At 41.6% G+C, this 19,559-nt stretch overlaps 1 protein-coding gene across 1 annotated transcript; it reads left to right on the top strand.

Annotated features, from left to right (window-relative positions):
• ADAM21 (ADAM metallopeptidase domain 21) lies at window positions 365-17,817 on the top strand. The gene is made up of 4 exons (XM_018053758.1): window positions 365-420; window positions 2,573-2,699; window positions 14,734-14,782; window positions 15,562-17,817. The coding sequence occupies exons 1-4, from the start codon at window positions 365-367 to the stop codon at window positions 17,793-17,795; spliced, it is 2,466 nt and encodes an 821-aa protein (XP_017909247.1). The 3' UTR covers window positions 17,796-17,817.

Here is a 19,559-nt window from a genome sequence, read left to right as displayed (position 1 = left end):
CTGTCCATCTTTTACATAACTGCTTCCATCTGTAAACCATATTAGCTCACTGTTATCCAGTGGCGTATCTGTTAAGTCCTTCCGTATTGCCGTTACCCCGGCCAGTATCTCATTGCAATCGTGGAGGGGGCTATCCCCCTCCGGATTGGGCAAAAGAGTAGCTGGATTTAGAGTGCAGAGCGTTTGAAAATGAATCCATGAGGTGTCAAGTAGCAGGGCCTGGTAGTGTGTCAGGCGGGCATTGGAAATCCATTTACCCGGGGGTTGTTTCAGAACTCTCTCTATAGCATGAGGAGTGTAGACCAAGAGTCTCTGTCCATAAGTCAGTTTATCAGCATCATGGACTAGGAGCGCGGTGGCCGCGATGATTCGGAGGCAAGGTGGCCATCCGGCTGCCACTGGGTCCAATTTCTTGGAAAGGTATGCTATAGGACGCTTCCAAGGTCCCCACTTCTGTGTTAGTACCCCTTTTCCTATCCCTCGCCTTTCATCTATAAATAATTGGAAAGGCTTAGATGGGTCAGGAAGGGCAAGGGCAGGAGCTTCCAGCAAGGCACACCTGAGCTCCTGAAAGGCCGTTTTCATTGACTCAGTCCATTTCCAGTTTTTGTTTTCTTTGGTCCCTTCATACAGGGGCCTGGCCTTTTCTGCAAACCCCAAGATCCATAATCGGCAATATCCCACAGTTCCCAGAAATTCTCTCACTTGTCTAGGGTTGGCCGGCTCAGGGATCTGGAGGATGGTTTCTTTCATAGCCTGTGTTAGCCACCTCTGGCTCTGTTTTATCTTATAACCGAGGTATGTAACCTCTTGCTTAGCAATCTGGGCCTTTTTGGCACTGGCCCTGTAACCTAAAGTCCCCAAGGTTTGGAGAAGGTCACCTGTTGCCTCTTGGCACTCTTTTTCCGTAGTCGCTGCCAGCATAAGGTCATCAACATATTGTAATAAAACAGTGGTAGGGTGTTCAACCCGATACTCATGGAGGTCTTCATCCAAGGCCTCGTTAAACAACGTGGGTGAGTTTTTGAAACCCGTTTTTGAAACCCTGTGGTAAGCGAGTCCACGTCAGCTGCACAGGAGTCTGACCACTGTCTTCCTGCCATTCGAAGGCGAAGATCTCTTGGCTTGCAAGGGCAAGAGGCAGACTGAAAAAGGCATCTTTTAAATCTAAAACAGTGTACCAAACGTAGCTTGGTGGCAAGCTGCTTAGCAATGTATAAGGGTTAGGAACCATAGGATGAATGTCACTCACCCGTTTGTTGACTTCTCGCAGGTCTTAAACCGGTCTAAAATCAGTTCCCCCAGGCTTCTTTATGGGAAGCAGGGGAGTGTTCCATGGGGACCGGCACTTTCTCAAGACCCCAGCCTTCTATGAGGCGTTGTATGTGAGGAGTAATTCCTTGCCGAGCTTCTTGACTCATGGGATACTGCTGCACTCTCACCGGTGTGGCACTGGCTTTCAGTTCCACAATAATAGGGGGCCTCTGTTTGGCCAGTCCCATTCCTGCTGTTTCAACCCAGGCCTGAGGGTATCTCCGAACCCATGGCTGTACTTCGGGACTTATTGTCGCTGGGGCCTCTGGCAAGTACAGTCTGTATTCATCCTTTAATGCCAGAGACAAGACCTGAAGAGGATGCCGGGTTCCATCTAAAACTGACACTTGCCCATGGTCAAAATGAATTTGGGCATTTACTTTAGACAGTAAATCTCTTCCCAGCAAGGGCGCTGGACACTCAGGTATCACCAGAAAGGAATGGGTCACTTGGTGGGTCCCCAAGTTCACATGCCATTTTGTAGTCCATCCATATCACTTAGTCCCGGTTGCTCCCTGCACCCAGCTACTTTTCTTAGACATGGGTCCATCTCTTTGGTTTAAGACTGAGTATTGAGCTCCTGTATCCACCATGAAGCCAACCAGTTTCCCCTCCACATTTATAGTTACCCAGGGCTCGGGGAGGGGCGTCGAGCCCTGACCCCCCTAGTCACTATCCTCACCCGCATAGAGGATATGACTGTCAGGAGAGGGAGTCTCGTTCTTGGGATTTTTGGGCCCCTCTTTTAGGTTTTTCTTGGGGCATTTATCTTTCCAATGTCCAATCTCCTTACAAAACGCACATTGGTTTTTTCCAAGCTTGCGCCTTGCAGGTTTTTCCTCAGTCCTTGAGTCTAGCTTTTTCCCTTTTTGGAACCTATTTTTGTTTTCAATTCTGGCGAAAAATATCTGAGCCAGCTCTTGTTGGTTCTTACGGTTTTCTTCAGCTCTAAATTCTCTTTCTTCCCTTCTAATGTGGCCCTCTCTCTCCTCTGGGGTCTCTCTATGATTGAAAACTCTATCTGCTGCCCTCACTAGATCTTACAGGGACTGTTCACCCAGCCTCTCTATCTTTTGTAACTTTCTCCTAATACCGGGGGCTGCCTGATTCACAAATGCTAGCATAACTGCTGCTCGAGACTCATCTGCCTGTGGGTCCATAGGAGTATACTGTCTAAAAGCTTCCATTATCCTTTCAAGGAAGGCTGCCGGGCTCTCATTTGGCTCTTGCCTCACTGAATTTACCTTGGCCAAATTAGATGGCTTTCTGGCGGCCGCTCTAAGGCCAGCCATGAGAGTCTGACGGTACACTCGGAGATGCTCCCTACCTTCAGCGTGTTCAAAGTCCCAGTTGGGTTGCACCAAGGGGAACCCCTCTTCAATGAGGTGAGTCTGTATTGTGGGCCTCCCATCCAACCCTGGCACATTTTTCCGGGCTTCTGACAGGATCCGTTCATGCTCTTCTGTAGTAAAAAGTACCTGTAACAGTTGCTGACAATCATCCCAAGTGGGATTGTGAGTAAAGAGGATAGATTCTAAAAGATCAATAAGACCCTGCGGTTTCTCAGAGAAAGAGGGAGTTTGAGCCTTCCAATTGTACAAATCACTAGTGGCAAAGGGCCAATACTGATATGTCCGTTCCCCACCCTCTCTGGCTGGCCCCGCCCGGACCGGAAACGCATGAACAGTGGAGGAGGGAATTTCCAGGCCTTCTTCTTCCGCTGCACTGGCCATTTCCCTTGCTCTTCCCCGAGTTCCCTGGGCGGGGCCCCCTTCTCTAGGAGGAGCCGAGGGCTCGGCCCTCCTCCGGGCTTCTCCCGATGAAACTTGTGGAACCTGTGGAAGCAAGGGCGGATGTGGATCCACGTACGGGGGTGGGAACAACTCAGTTTCCAGGTCAATCAGATTAGGATACAGAGAAGAAGATTCCTGGAACACCAGCTTAGGTCGTTTTTTGTCCTGTTTTTCTTCTTTTTCTTCAGAAGCTTTCATGACTAGCACCTGTGGGTTTAGCGAGGTTGGAGTCGGGGAAGAGGGACGGGGAGGTTTAGGAGGTTTAGAAGGAGTGAGAACAAAGGGTTTAAGCCATTCCGGCAGGTTTCTCACTAGATCCTGCCAGACCAGAATGTAGGGAGTCTGGTCTGGGTGCCCGGCAGGACTAGGGGTAAGCACCCTCTCTTTAACTGCCTGGATAAATTGGGGACTGAAGGTTCCCTCTTGTGGCCATCCGACGTCAAAGGTGGGCCACTCGGCGGAACAGAAAGTCACCAGTTTGCTCTTCTTTACCAGTAACGAAAGATTCTGAGCTCTAGACTTAAAATCAGAAAAACGGTCAGTCATCAGAGACAGCGGAGTAGAAGTAGATTGTCCCATGGGTACAGAGAACACGGACAATGACAACAAGACTCACACAGACAGTGCCGGCACACAGAGTCACAAAAATGACACAACAAACAGATTCCAACTCTCAATATTACTTTCAGTCTCCTTTATAGCACTAGAGACCCCTTCTCTATTTGCAAGTGTCTTACCGTCAGGACATCCTCAGTGCCAGCTGCCCTCCCGGTTTGCTACCAGGGACCCAGCCTTACGCTGGGCTTGCCTCTTCACCTTACACCTAGATGCCTCCCCAGTATGATACTGGGCCCCGGACTTAATCTAGGCCTCTGCACTGCTAGCACCGGTGCTCAGAGCTCTCAACTCCTAACGAGATTATTCCCTTCTACCAGGAGAGTTGTCCTCCCCGGTAGGCCGGAGATCCCAGACGAGCCCCCAAATGTTATGCACCGAGCCTGTATCTCCAAACCAACCGAGAGAGTGAACAAGTCCACCGTGGTGATGCAAAGGCAAGAAGGGAGTCTTTATTTCTAGCGCGCTGGGGCTCAAGCCTCATGCGACACAGCGGAATCAGACGAGAGCCCCGAACAAAGCAGTATGGCGGTTTATATACAGTCAGCTCTTTGTCTCAGTTACAGGGTACTTGGCGATACCTGATTGGACAGGCAGAATGAGCCCATGCAACGCCTTCCTTATGCTATCGCATATAGAAATCTTTCCTTATTTGGTTAAGGAATGTTCTTCAAGAAAACAGGAAACATGACTCAGGTCCCCGGTGCTGTTATGCACCTCATTGAGCCAACCACCCTGCCTAACAATGTTCTTTTAGGAGTTTGGGTCTATGAGGTCCTAGAAATAATGAGGACAAGGATTATGACAAAGATACTTTGAAGAGTTTTCCTATGCCCTGCTCTCAAGATGAGCAGAATAAGACGTAGGTTGTTTGTTCAGCCTCAGTTCAGTTCAGTTCAGTCGCTCAGTAGTGTCCAACTCTTCGCGACCCCATGAATCGCAGCACGCCAGGCCTCCCTGTCCATCACCAACTCCTGGAGTTCACTCAGATTCACGTCCATCGAATCAGTGATGCCATCCAGCCATCTCATCCTCTGTTGCCCCCTTCTCCTCCTGCCCCCAACCCCTCCCAGCATCAAAGTCTTTTCCAGTGAGTCAACTCTTCGCATGAGTTGGCCAAAGTACTGGAGTTTCAGCTTCTACATCAGTCCTTCCAAAGAAATCCCAGGGCTGATCTCCTTCAGAATGGACTGGTTGGATCTCCTTGCAGTCCAAGGGACTCTCAAGAGTCTTCTCCAACACCACAGTTCAAAAGCATCAATTCTTTGGCGCTCAGCCTTCTTCACAGTCCAACTCTCACATCCATACATGACCACAGGAAAAACCATAGCCTTGACTAGACGGACCTTAGTCGGCAAAGTAATGTCTCTGCTTTTGAATATGTTATCTAGATTGGTCATAACTTTTCTTCAGGGCAGCTCAATATAAAAAAAAGTAACAATAAAAAATGAATGGAAGATCTAAACAAATACTTCTCTAAAGAAGACATACAAATGGCTAAAAAGCATATGAAACGATGCTAAAAGTGAAAGTCCCTCCGTCATGTCTGACTCTTTGTGACCCCATGTATGGAATTCTCCAGGCCAGAATACTGGAGTGGGTGGCCTTTCCCTTCTCTGGCAAATCTTCCCAACCCACGGATCAAACCCAGTCTCCCACGCTGCAAGAGGATTCTTTACCACCTGAGCCACAAGGGAAGCCCTGAAAAAATGCTAAACATCAATAATTATTAGAGAAATAAAACTCAGAACGACAATGAGGTGTAATTTCACACTGGTCACAATGGTCATCATCAAAAAAATCTACAAACCGTAAATGCTGGAGACAGTGTAGAGAAAAGGGAATCCTCCTACACTGTTGGTAGAAATGTACATTGGTACAGACACTATGGAGAACAGTACAGAGTTCATTAAAAAACTTAAAATAGAGCTACGGTATGATCCAGCAAGCCCATTCCTGGGTATATATTTTGGGAAAAAAACCCTAATTTGAAAAGACACATGCACTTCAATGTTCATTGCAGCACTATTTACAATAGCCAAGACATGGAAGTAGCCTAAATGTTCATCAAGAGAGAAGTGGGTAAAGAAGATGTAGTATACATATATATATATATATATATATATATACAGAATGGGATATTACTCGGCCATAAAAAAGAATGAAGCAATGCCATTTGCAGCAACATAGATGGACCTAGAGATTATCATACTAAGTGAAGTAAGTCAGATAAAGACAAAAATCGTATAATATCACTTGTATGTGGAATCTAAAAAGTAGTTAAAATGAACTCATTTACAAAACAGAAATAGACTCACAGACTTTGAAAACAAACTTATAGTTATCAAAGAGAAAACATGGCAGGGCTGTAAATTAAGAGTTTGGAATTAATATATATATATGCTATTATATATAAGGGTTTCCCTCATAGCTCAGTTGGTAAAGAATCCATCTGCAATGAAGGAGACCCCAATTTGATTCCTGGGTCAGGAAGATCCACTGGAGAATTCTTGTGGATTCTTGGGCTTCCCTTGTGGCTCAGCTGGTAAAGAATCCACCTGCAGTGTAGGAGACCTGGGTTCAATCCCTGGGTTGAGAAGATCCCCTGGAAAAGAGAAAGGATACCCACTCCAGTATTCTGGCCTGGAGAATTCCATGGACTGTATAGTCCATGGAGTCCCAGAGAGTCAGACACAACTGAGTAACCTTCACTTTCACTTACTATATAAAATAGACAACTAAAAGGACCTATTGTATAGTACAGGAAACTCTACTAAATCTTCTGTAATAACCTATATGGGAAAAGAATCTGAAAAAGAATGGATGCATGTATATATATATATATATATATGTATATATATATATATAAATGAATCACTTTGCTATACATCTGTAACTAACACAGCCTTGTATATCAACTATACCCTATTATAAAATAAAAATTAAATCAAGCAAAACCAAAAAGAAAAAATACTGAGTAGGTGACAATATTTGCAAATGATATGACCAATAAGGGATTAATTTCCAAAGTATATAAACAACTCATACAACTCAGCATCAAAGAAATAAACAATTTAAAAATGGGCAGAGCACTAAACAGACATATTTCCAAAGAGGAAAGGCAGATGGCCACAGGCACATGAAAAGATGCTCAACATTGATAATGATTAGAGAAATGCAAATCAAAACCACAGTGACATCACACTAGTTTGACCAGCTATCATCAACAGAAGACAAATAACTAATGTTGGTGAGCATGTGGATAAAAGGGAACCTTCATACACTGTTGGTAGGAATGTAAATTGGTGCAACTACTGTGAAAACAGTATGAAGGTTTCTCAAAAACTAAAAAATAGAACTTCCATATGACCCAGCAATGTACTCCTGGGTGTATACCTTAAAAAACCACAACCATTAATTTGAAAAGATACATGCACTCTATTGTTAATAGCAGCACATGGAAACAACAGAAGTGTCCACTGACAGATGAATGGATAAAGAAGATGTGCTATATACTTATAATGTAATATCACTCAAGTATAAAAAAGAATGAAATTTTGCCACTTGCAGCAACATGCATGGACTTTGAGTGCTTTACCCTATGTGAAGTCAATCAGAAAGAGAAAGATATATATTGCATGATATCACTTGTAAGTGGAATCTAAGAAAACACCAAACTAGTTACTATAAAATAAACAGACTCACAGATATAGAGAACAAATGGGTGGTTATGAGTGTTGGATGGGAAGGAGGGATTTAGAGGAACAAGGATGTGTGAAGTACAAACTATTCAGTGTAAGACAGGTTCAAAGATGCCTTGTACAACCCAGGAAATATAGCCAATATTTTACAATAACATTAAATGAAAAGTAACCTTTTAAAATTATATAAAAATAAAAAAAATTAATCCAATGACCCTTGATTCAAACTGATATTTGCTCAAACTCTTAAAATTTAACAAAACAGATAATTCAATGTCTAAAATAAATAAATAGCAGATTAAGTGATAAAAACACATAAGTGATCTGGAAGATAGAATAATGGAAATCACCCAATCAGAACAGCAGACAGAAAGAAAACAAAACAAAAGCAATCTATGACATCGTTTGAAGCATCACTACCAACAAAGCTAGTGGAGATGATGGAATTCCAGCTGATCTATTTCAAATCCTAAAAGATGATGCTGTGAAAGTGCTGCACTCAATATGCCAGCAAATGTAGAAAACTCAGCAGTGGCCACAGGACTGGAAAAGGTCAATTTTCATTCCAATCCCAAAGAAAGGCAATGCCAAAGAATGCTCAAACTACCTCACAATTGCACTCATTCCACACACTAGTAAAGTAATGCTCAAAATTCTCCAAGCCAGGCTTCAACAGTACATGAACCGTGAACTTCCAGATGTTCAAGCTGGATTTAGAAAAGGCAGAGGAACCAGAGACCAAATTGCAAACATCCACTGGATCATCGAAAAAGCAAGAGAGTTCCAGAAAAACATCTATTTCTGCTTTAGTGACTATGCCAAAGCCTTTGACTGTGTGGATCACAAGAAACTGTGGAAAATTTTTAAAGAGATGGGAATACCAGACCGCCTGACCTGCCTCCTGAAAAACCTGTATGCAGGTCAAGAAGCAACAGTTAGAACCGGACATAGAACAACAGACTGGTTCCAAACGGATAAGAATATGTCAAGGCTGTATATTGCCACCTTGCTTATTTTACTTACATGCAGAGTACATCATGCAAAATGCCAGGCTGGATGAAGTACAAGCTGGAATCAAGATTGCTGGGAGAAATATCAATAACCTCAGATATGCAGATGACACAACCCTTGGAACTAAAGAGCCTCTTGATGCAAGTGAAAGAGAAGAGTGAAAAAGCTGACTTCAAACTCAACATTCAAAAACCTAAGATCATGGTATCTAGTCCCATCACTTGATGGTAAACAGATGGGAAACAATGGAAACAGTGACAGACTTTATTTTGGGGGGCTCCAAGATCACTGGGGACGGTGACTGCAGTCATGAAATTAAAAGACGCTTGCTCCTTGGAAGAAAAGCTAAGACCAAACTAGTCAGCTCAGCTCAGTCACTCAGTCATGTCCAACTGTTTGAGACTCCATGGACTGCAGCATGCCAGGTCTCCCTGTCAATCAGCAACTTCCAGAGTTTACTGAAACTCATGTCCATTGAGTCAGTGATGCCATCCAACCATCTCATCCTCTGTCATCCCCTTCTCCTCCTGCCATCAATCTTTCCCAGCATCAGAGTCTTCTCCAGTGAGTCAGTTTTTCACATCAGGTGGCCAAAATATTGGATTTTCAGCTTCAACATCAGTCCTTCCAATGAATATTCAGGACTGATTTCTTTTAGGATGGACTGGTTGGATCTTGCAGTCCAAGGGACTCTCAAGAGTCTCTTCCAACACCACAGTTCAAAAGTATCAGTTCTTCGGTGCTCAGTTTTCTTTATAGTCCAACTCTCACATCCATACATGACTACTGGAAAAACCATAGCTTTGACTAGATGGACCTCATCAACAGGTTCTTTAGTTCCTCTTTGCTTTCTGCCATTAGAGTGGTATCATCTGCATATCTGAGGTTGTTTCTCCTGGCAATGTTGATTCCAGCTTGTGATTCATCCAACCTGGCATTTTGCATGATGTACTCTGCATCTAAGTTAAATAAGCAGGGTGACAACATACAGCCTTGCAAAGTATAGAGAAATACAAATGAAAACCACAATGAAGTATCACTTCACACCAGTCAGAATGGTTATTATCAAGAAGTCTACAGATAAAAAAATGCTGGAGAGGCTGTGAAGAAAAGGGAACACTCCTATACTGTTGGTGGGAATGTAAAGTGGTTCAGCCACTATGGAAAACAGTATGGTGTTTCTTTAAAAAAAAAAAAAAGAAACTAAAAATAGAACTACCATGTTATCCTGCAATCCCACTCCTAAGTATGTATCCAGAAACACCAATTCAAAAAGATACATGCACCCCAATGTTCATAGCAGCAGTATTTACCATAGATAAGACATGGAAGCAACCTGAGGACACATCAACAGATGGCTGGCTTAAGAGGATGTCATATATATATATATATATATATATATATATATATATATATGCATGTGTGTGTGTGTGCGTGTACACCCACACACAATGGAACACCACTCAAGCATAAAAAGAATGAAATATTGCCATTTGTAGCAACACGGATAAACCTAGAGAATATTATATTTAGTGAAGTAAAGCAGACAGATAAATACTGTATGGTATTACTTGAAAGTGGAATCTAAAAAACAGAATAAACGAATCTATGTACAAAATGTAAACAGACTCACAGAGATAGTAAACAAACTTATGGTTACCAAAGGGGAATGAAAGTGGAGAAGGATAAATCAGGAATATGGATTAATAGATACAAACTACTATACATAAAATAGATAAGCAACAATGATCTAGTGTATAGTATAGGGAACTATATTCAATATCCACTTGTAAACTACAATGGAAAATAAGAAAATAATCTTAAATATCTATCTATCTATCTAAATCATTTTGCTGTACACCTGAAACTAACACAATGTTGTAAATCAACTCTACTTCAATTTTAAAAGCCTGACTTAATTTTAATTAGATCCCATTTGTTTATTTTTGCTTTTATTTCCAGTATTCTGGGAGGTGGATCATAGAGGATCCTGCTGTGATTTATGTCAGAGAGTGTTTTGCCTATGTCCTCCTCTAGGAGTTTTATAGTTTCTGGTCTTATGTTTAGATCTTTAATCCAGTTCATTGCAGCACTGTTTATAATAGCCAGGACATGGAAACAACCTAGATGTCCATCAGCAGATGAATGGATAAGAAAGCTGTGGTACATATACACAATGGAGTATTACTCAGCCATTAAAAAGAATACATTTGAATCAGTTCTAATGAGATGGATGAAACTGGAGCCGATTATACAGAGTGAAGTAAGCCAGAAAGAAAAACACCAATACAGTATACTAACACATATATACGGAATTTAGAAAGATGGTAATGATAACCCTGTATGAGAGACAGCAAAAGAGACATAGAGGTATAGAACGGACTTTTGGACTCTGAGGGAGAGGGAGAGGATAGGATGATTTGGGAGAATGGCACTGAAACATGTATACTATCATGTAAGAAACGAATTGCCAGTCTGTGTTCGATACAGGATACACAATGCTTGGGGCTGGTGCACGGGGATGATCCAGACAGATGATATGGGGTGGGAGGTGGGAGGGGGGTTCAGGATTGGGAACTCATGTACACCCGTGGCAGATTCATGCCAATGTATGGCAAAACCAATACAGTATTGTAAAGTAAAATAAAGTAAAAATTAAAATTAAAAAAAAATACACTGAGTTAAAAAAAAAATCAAGTTGGTGTTAAAATGTACAATTTGCATAACTTAGAAATGTACTGACATTAAATAAACCAAATGGAATATTAAATAAAATAAATAAAAAGCTTGACTTAAATAACAAATACAAAAACAAAAAAAACACATTGAAAAATCCTCCTGGTTTTCAGATGGGTTGTCTATATGCTTGCTAGCATTAGTTATGATGAAGGTAGGGTTTTTGATGGCGAATAATTCCATCAGTCAGGTGTCAAACTCTTTGAAGTTTGTGCAAGAATGATAGGGGCTGGTTGATGGCAGAGTGAGAAAGAAAGGTTAAAACTTACTGTAGTTGGAAGCAGTTGGATAAATGGTTTGGATTTGACTTGGTGAGCTGTAGGCAACAGGAACCCAGCTTATGGACCACAAAGACATATGACTTCTATGATATGGGTTTCTCTAGAGTGAGTTTTAGGGCAAGCAGTAAACTTGAGGAAGTTTAAGCAGGTAAGTATATGTAGGGAGCTTTGTGAAGGGGGGGGGTTGATTTTGGTTGTCTCTGTCTGTCTGTCTGCCTGTCTTTTTCAACAAATGAAAACTGCAGAAGTAATAGGGGAAGTTGTATGTAGGGATGATATAGAGGAATTCGAATTAAAGTAAAAGAAGTATTGACTAGGAATGGATTTAGAATCCAGGAGATGACTGGTACTGAGTCAGGCATCTTCATTTTCATACCAGCTATGAAAGGCTTCTTAGATTAGCTTGGCTTAGTTGCTCTTCATAAGAAATTGAACTTACCTTGGCAGTACATTTATCACAGTCATGGATGAAATCAGATTTTTGAGCCTGAAGCATCTACAAGAGGAGAGGCCACTTTAAGAAAAAGAATAGAAAATTACAATAAGGATAAAAATGAACATTTATTTAGCATGGGAAGAAATCACAACAAACAATATCTTTCAAAAGTTTGAAAATAACCGTAAACATCACAAAAATATTCAAAAACCCAATAATTGCATTAACTTCCTAAAACACTTCTGTTTCCCTCAGTTCAGTTCAGTCGCTCAGTCGTGTCCGACTCTTTGCGATCCCATGAATCGCAGCACGCCAGGCCTCCCTGTTCATCACCATCTCCCGGAGTTCACTCAGACTCACGTCCATCGAGTCCGTGATGCCATCCAGCCATCTCATCCTCAGTCGTCCCCTTCTGCTCCTGCCCCCAATCCCTCCCAGCATCAGAGTCTTTTCCAATGAGTCAACTCTTCACATGAGGTGGCCAAAGTACTGGAGTTTCAGCTTTAGCATCATTCCTTCCAAAGAAATCCCAGGGCTGATCTCCTTCAGAATGGACTAGTTGGATCTCCTTGCAGTCCAAGGGACTCTCAAGAGTCTTCTCCAACACCACAGTTCAAAAGCATCAATTCTTCAGCGCTTAGCTTTCTTCACAGTCCAACTCTCACATCCATACATGACCACAGGAAAAACCATAGCCTTGACTAGATGGACCTTAGTCGGCAAAGTGATGTCTCTGCTTTTGAATATGCTATCTAGGTTGGTCATAACTTTTCTTCCAAGGAGTAAGCGTCTTTTAATTTCATGGCTGCAGTCACAATCTGCAGTGATTCTGGAGCCCCAAAAAATAAAGTCTGACACTGTTTCCACTGTTTCCCCATCTATTTCCCATGAAGTGATGGGATCGGATGCCATGATCTTCGTTTTCTGAATGTTGAGCTTTAGGCCAACTTTTTCGCTTTCCTCTTCATCAAGAGGCTTTTTAGCTCCTCTTCACTCTCTGCCATAAGGATGGTGTCATCTGCATATCTGAGGTTATTGATATTTCTCCCGGCAATCTTGATTCCAGCTTGTGTTTCTTCCAGTCCAGCGTTTCTCATGATGTACTCTGCATAGAAGTTAAATAAGCAGGGTGACAATATACAGCCTTGACGGACTCCTTTTCCTATTTGGAACCAGTCTGTTGTTCCATGTCCAGTTCTAACTCTTGCTTCCTGACCTGCATACAGATTTCTCAAGAGGCAGGTCAGGTGGTCTGGTATTCCCATCTCTTTCAGAATTTTCCACAGTTTCTTGTGATCCACACAGTCAAAGGCTTTAGCATAGTCAATAAAGCAGAAATAGATGTTTTTCTGGAACTCTCTTGCTTTTTCCATGATCCAGCGGATGTTGGCAATTTGATCTCTGGTTCCTCTGCCTTTTCTAAAACCAGCTTGAACGTCAGGGAGTTCATGGTTCACGTATTGCTGAAACCTGGCTTGGAGAATTTTGAGCATTACTTTACTATCATGTGAGATGAGTGCAATTGTGTGGCAGTTTGAGCATTCTTTTGCATTGCCTTTCTTTGGAGTTGGAATGAAAACTGACCTTTTCCAGTCCTGTGGCCACTGCTGAGTTTTCCAAATTTGCTGGCATATTGAGTGCAGCACTTTCACAGCATCATCTTTCAGGATTTGAAACAGCTCAATTGGAATTCCATCACCTCCACTAGCTTTGTTCGTAGTGATGCTTTCTAAGGCCCACTTGACTTCACATTCCAAGACGTCTGGTTCTAGATTAGTGATCACATCATCATGATTATCTGGGTCGTGAAGATCTTTTTTTGTACAGTTCTTCTGTGTATTCTTGCCACCTCTTCTTAATATCTTCTGCTTCTGTTAACTTCCTAACACACTTCTATGTTTCCCTACAGTTTTATAATTACTTCCTCTTTAGCTGCCTCCCTCATGAGTATTATTTTGTTATATTTTCTCTGGAGAGAACAGAAAGTAATTGCATGTCCCTAGTATATTCAACCAAAATTTATTTTTTATTATTGATATTTAGAAAAATTTAGCTTTACAACTTGTTACTGGTAAAACAATAAAAATTACCTAAGTTATTGAATTTCAGGAGACATTTATTATGTCTTTAATATATGAACCATTTTATTTCAGGGCACTTCAAATTTTCTTGTGTAGTAACTAATTTTGAACACTCTTACATGGATGACATTACTAAGCACCTCCTAGGGGTTTATGGAGGTCTATACAATGAGGGTCCCTGAATCATTAACTTTATTACTCAGATTAATGTGATTCAGATCCTATTATAATAATCTGATTATCTGTCTTTTTTCCACAGGTTCAGTGATTCTTAGCCTCTTTTTTGTCATTTAACTGAGACTATGATGATGTCTATGGACACTCTCCTCAGTCATAGAAAAGGGCACATAATATATAAAATATTGACTACAATGTTATAGAGCCTTCTGAAGTTATTCTTGCTCCTGCCACATATTTCTGCACTAAATTGATCATCTGCTTAATGCACTGTATTTTAATTTTATTTCCCTAGTATCTAGCACAATGTCCTATATTTTGTATGCTCCAGACATAAATTAAAGAAATTAATGAATGTTGCCAGGCAGATTGTATGCCAGGTAATATAGAAATTCTTCACTTTCAAAAACTGTTGGTAAATACATTTTAGCAGACATTGGGAATTTTCCCCTGCAGTCCTAAAGTACCAGGCACTCTGATGCCTTTGCCCCTAGAAGACAGAATTCCTTTTCTCAGACTTTTAAATTTCATGAATTCTTATTATCCCTTCTGAAGTTATTTCCTCTTGTATTTCTTATTCTCCTACAGGTAACCGGGAAGAACAACCTTGTTTTCCTCATTCCTTTAGAAGATGTCAGTATTTATGATTTTTTCTCTTATAAAAATTATGAATATGTATATTAATACATTTTAAGTGGCATTCATCTATAACCCAAGTACTTCACCACCCACTGTTTCCATTTTTCACTGTATGGAGGACTATACTAGGTCCTAGTATATAGGGGATATTATAATATAGGGGATATTAAAATGAGTTAAAATCATAAACCTTGCACTGACTCAATGAGTGAAGGAGAATATCACAAGGAGACAAGCAAATAACTTGAGATAAATAGTCTAAAGTAAATCATAAGACGGATGCAAATTGACATATAAGGATTGTGATGGTCTCTGACCTCTCCAGTTTTGACAGGAGAAAGTAACAAGAGTTATGCAAGGGCAATAGGCACAAACCAACACAGTTTTGGACAAATTGAGATACAATGTCACTGTACTCTGAAGTTTCTTTAGTTTTGCTTTAACATTATATTGAGGAGATTTTTATACCACCTATATGTGTTTGAGATAATTGTATAATGAAGACCCAAGTGCCTAGCATCCGGTTCCAACAACTATCCACTATCGATAGGGCCAGTATTGTTTTATATTTGTCCCCTCTAACTTTACATCCCCAGTTATTGAAAGCATATCCAAAGCTTTTTGCTGCATTAATCACTCTTGACACATTCAAATTCTTTCTCCTATTTTCCTTACCCAATCCCACCACCATCCCCCACCCTTCTTTTTATTTTCACTTTTCAGCACTGCCCGCTCTGATGGTCACACTCTCACAGGACGCAGATCCTTAAAGTTCAGCTCAGAGGGAGGAGCCAGGTCAGCAGTGCCTGATAAGTTCTTCTCTGGACAGATGGCTCCATAGTGGCTGCTCCATCATGGTGACTGGTGAGGCAAGAGTGTCCAGGCAGGTTGTTGGACTGCTCTGGCTTGAGGTGTCTCTGTTCTCTTCTGGTCTCTCCCAGGAAAGGAGCTCTCAAAGCCTCAACTCCCCAGACGTGGTGATTCCCTTGAAGGTTACCAACGGGGGCAGAGGTCCAACTGCTCCAGGTTGGCTCTCCTACAGCCTGCAGTTTGGGGGTCAGAGACATGTTGTCTGCATAAGAGCTAAGAAGATCTTGATTTCCAAACCCCTCCCAGTGTTCACCTACACGGACCAGTACGCCCTTCAGCAGGATCAGCCTTTTGTTCCTAATGACTGCTATTATCATGGTTATGTGGAGGGGGTCCCCGAGTCCCTTGTTGCCCTCAGTACTTGTGCCGGGGGCTTTCAAGGAATGCTGCGGATAAATGACTTTACCTATGAAATCAAGCCCATCAGGCACTCTACTACATTTGAACACCTGGTATATACGATAAACACTAAAGAGACACAGTTGTCACCTATGAGATGTGGCTTAACAAATAAAGCAGCACACCAGCAGCTGGAATTCGAAGAGGCTGAGAAATTAACTCTGAAACAAAATTCTGCTTATAACCGGTGGGCCCATTTGTGGTTTCTGGAGCTGGTTGTGGTGGTAGATCACAATTTCTTCATTTATTCTCAAAGTAATTTCTCAAAGGTGCAGGAGAATGTTTTTGTTGTTGTCAACATAGTGGATTCCATTTATCAGCAGTTGGGTACCTATGTGATTTTGATGGGGATTGAGATTTGGAATCATGGAAATGTTTTCCCACTGATAAGCATAGAACAGGTTCTGGAGGACTTCTCTCAGTGGAAACAAATCAGTCTTTCCCAGCTACAGTGTGATGCTGCACATATTTTCATTGAAAATTCACTTATAAGTGTCCTCGGTATAGCCTATGTGGCAGGAATATGTCACCCTCCTCTCGACTGTGGAGTTAATAATTTCAAAGGAGACCCCTGGTCTGTTTTTGCTCTCACTGTAGCTCATGAGTTAGGTCATACTCTGGGTATGCAGCATGATGAAGAATTCTGTGTGTGTGGACAAAGTGCTTGCATCATGAATGCTATCAGGTTGCCAGCAGAGAGATTCACGAATTGTAGCTATGCAGAATTTACAAAGACCACTTTAAACCAGGGATCATGTCTGCACAATCTGCCAATTCCAGGGGCAGTCTTCATGCTGAAGCACTGTGGGAATGGTGTGATTGAAGGAGAAGAGCAGTGTGACTGTGGATCAATAAAGCAGTGTGAACAAGATCCCTGTTGTCTGTTGAACTGCACTCTAAGACCTGGGGCTGCTTGTGCTTTTGGGCTTTGTTGCAAAGACTGCAAGTTCATGCCATCAGGGGAGCTCTGTAGACCTCAGATCAATGAATGTGACCTTCCAGAGTGGTGCAATGGGACATCTCATCAGTGCCCGGAAGATGTCCATGTGCAGGACGGGATTCCCTGTAGTGACAGTGCCTTTTGCTATCAGAAGAGCTGCAACAGCCATGATGGACAGTGCAGGGAGATTTTTGGTGAAGGTGCAAAGAGTGCATCTCCAAGGTGCTATAAAGAAATCAACTCCCAGGGAAACCGTTTTGGCCACTGTGGTGTAAATGGCACAGCATACCTAAAATGCCCTATTTCAGATAGCTTTTGTGGGAGAGTTCATTGTGAGAATGTGGGGAACATCCCCCACCTGAGAGATCACTCAGATTTGCAATACACTCACATCAATGGTGTCACCTGCTGGAGTGTAGACTATCACTTAGAGATGAGTACACCTGATGTTGGTGAAGTGAAAGATGGCACCATGTGTGGTCCAGGAAAGATCTGCATACACAAGAAGTGTGTCAGCCTCTCTCTTCTGTCACAGTTCTGCTTGCCTGAGACCTGTAACATGAAGGGGATATGCAACAGCAGACATCACTGCCACTGCAGCTCTGGGTGGTCCCCGCCCTACTGCCTACACAGAGGCACTGGAGGTAGCGTTGACAGTGGCCCAGCATCTGCCAGAAGAGTTTTCTTGCCAATAGTTGTCCCTCTTGGTTTGTTTGTTTTGCTTTTACCTTTAATTGCTGTATTTATGCATCTTCAAAAATGTTTTAGACCCAAGAAGACTAAGACTCACTCTCCCAGTTAAGAATATGACTGTAACACAATAGCCTATACATTAAGTTTTAGTCTATTGGCAGGAGAAAGATTCCAACATGCCTGTTCAGGAACACATTTCTGACAGTTTGTAGAAAAATGTGGACACCTTGCCTTCTGTCAATATCAAAGATATTGCCATCAAGCAAAGGTAATTCCTAATGTTTTCCTATCTACTGTTCATGGATTTAAGAGGCAAATAAAATTCATTTCCCTGCAAGTGAGTTCTCTTTGTGTTTCTTGAGCACAGATATGACTCAGGAAAGGCAGGAGATAGACATCTGGGGACCCAGGGATGAGTCTCGCCTCTTTTCATTTCTTCCCAAAGTAACTTCTCAGAGTTACACAGGGATGTATTTGCTGTTGTCAGCCTAGTGGATTCCATTTATCAGCAGTTGTGATTTTGATTGGGACTGAGATTTAGAATCATGGAAATGTTTTCCCATTGAAATGCACAGAACAAGCAAAGACTGCAATGCAATTCATGCCATCAGTGGAACTTTGTAGATATAAGGTCAGTAAGAGTGATCTTCCAGAGTGCTGCAATGGGACAGCTCATCGGTGCCAGAAGATGTACATGTGCAGGACAGGTTTTCCCTGTAGTGACAGTGTCTACTGTTACCAAAAGTGAAATAATAAAGTTGCAAAATTACTTAATTTTCTAACACTGTGATCCAAAATCTGAAAAGAAGGGTAACAATAATGCTTTCCCATCCAACCTCTAGGGGTTATTAGGTAAACTAAAGAGAGAAAGGAATGGTTTCTTATTAAAGTATAAACATTGTTTTTAACAAAAATTCCTGACACTGTTCCTTCTGCTTCCTAGCCAAGCTTATCTGCTCTAACACTTTGCCTTAATTTGGCAGTTTGCATATCCTCTTTGAGGATTTTCTTTGAATACCAGAATATGATCTTCATGAGGGCAGAGTTGTTTTAACTGTTTTCTGCTCACTGTTGTGTCCCAATAGCTAGAACAGTGCCAGATAAACAATAAATGTTTAAATGGACTATTACTTGCATAAAATTAATTAGGAAATGAAAAAAAATAATTTGGTCCTGTTTTAAAAACTACTATAGCTCTTCTTCAAAATTGAACTTTGAATATTTAAAATGTGTATTTATAATGCTCTTTTTGTACTTGTCCTTCGCTATCTTTTAGTCCCCAGTTTATGATCTCCTCAGTCTATTCTCAGTATAGCTAGAAGTCTTGTCTCTTGAAAACACATTTCTATATCAGATACTCTCTGTATATGGTCCAGACAACTTCTAAATGCCTCTTTTTGTCAACTGAATTAAACTTTTTGATATGATTTTCCACTATCCTTTGCACATTTTGTATCCTCCAGCTATTTTCTGTTTTAAATATACTTAGCTGTGTCATACCTCTGCGCATCTGTACATCAATTCCCATTCCCCAAATTCTGTTTACCACCCTCTCCAACCCCCTTGCCTTGAAAAACTCCCATTTTCCTCTCAACAGAGGTTAAACAAAACATCTTTGGAAAAGCATTTCCTTGTGAAATGCTTGTTCTACCTGTGTGCTTCTGTCACTTTGTGCTCATTGCTTGGAGGCATTCTAGGAACAGATGAGGAATAGACGGTAACAATGGATCACGCAGAAACAGAAAGAAGAAACCGATGTTTAGTGGAGTCACAGAAACAGGGAAGCAAGAACCAAGGAGATAAGCTAATAAAATTAGTTTTAGAACATAAATCAGAGATTTACTCACACATTTTCAGTATACATAATCATATG

This window comes from Capra hircus, chromosome 10, assembly GCF_001704415.2.
Source record: "Capra hircus breed San Clemente chromosome 10, ASM170441v1, whole genome shotgun sequence".
NCBI lineage: Eukaryota > Metazoa > Chordata > Mammalia > Artiodactyla > Bovidae > Capra > Capra hircus.
The sequence above is the reverse complement of the archived record's forward strand: the minus strand, read 5'-3'. Positions and strand labels throughout refer to the sequence as shown.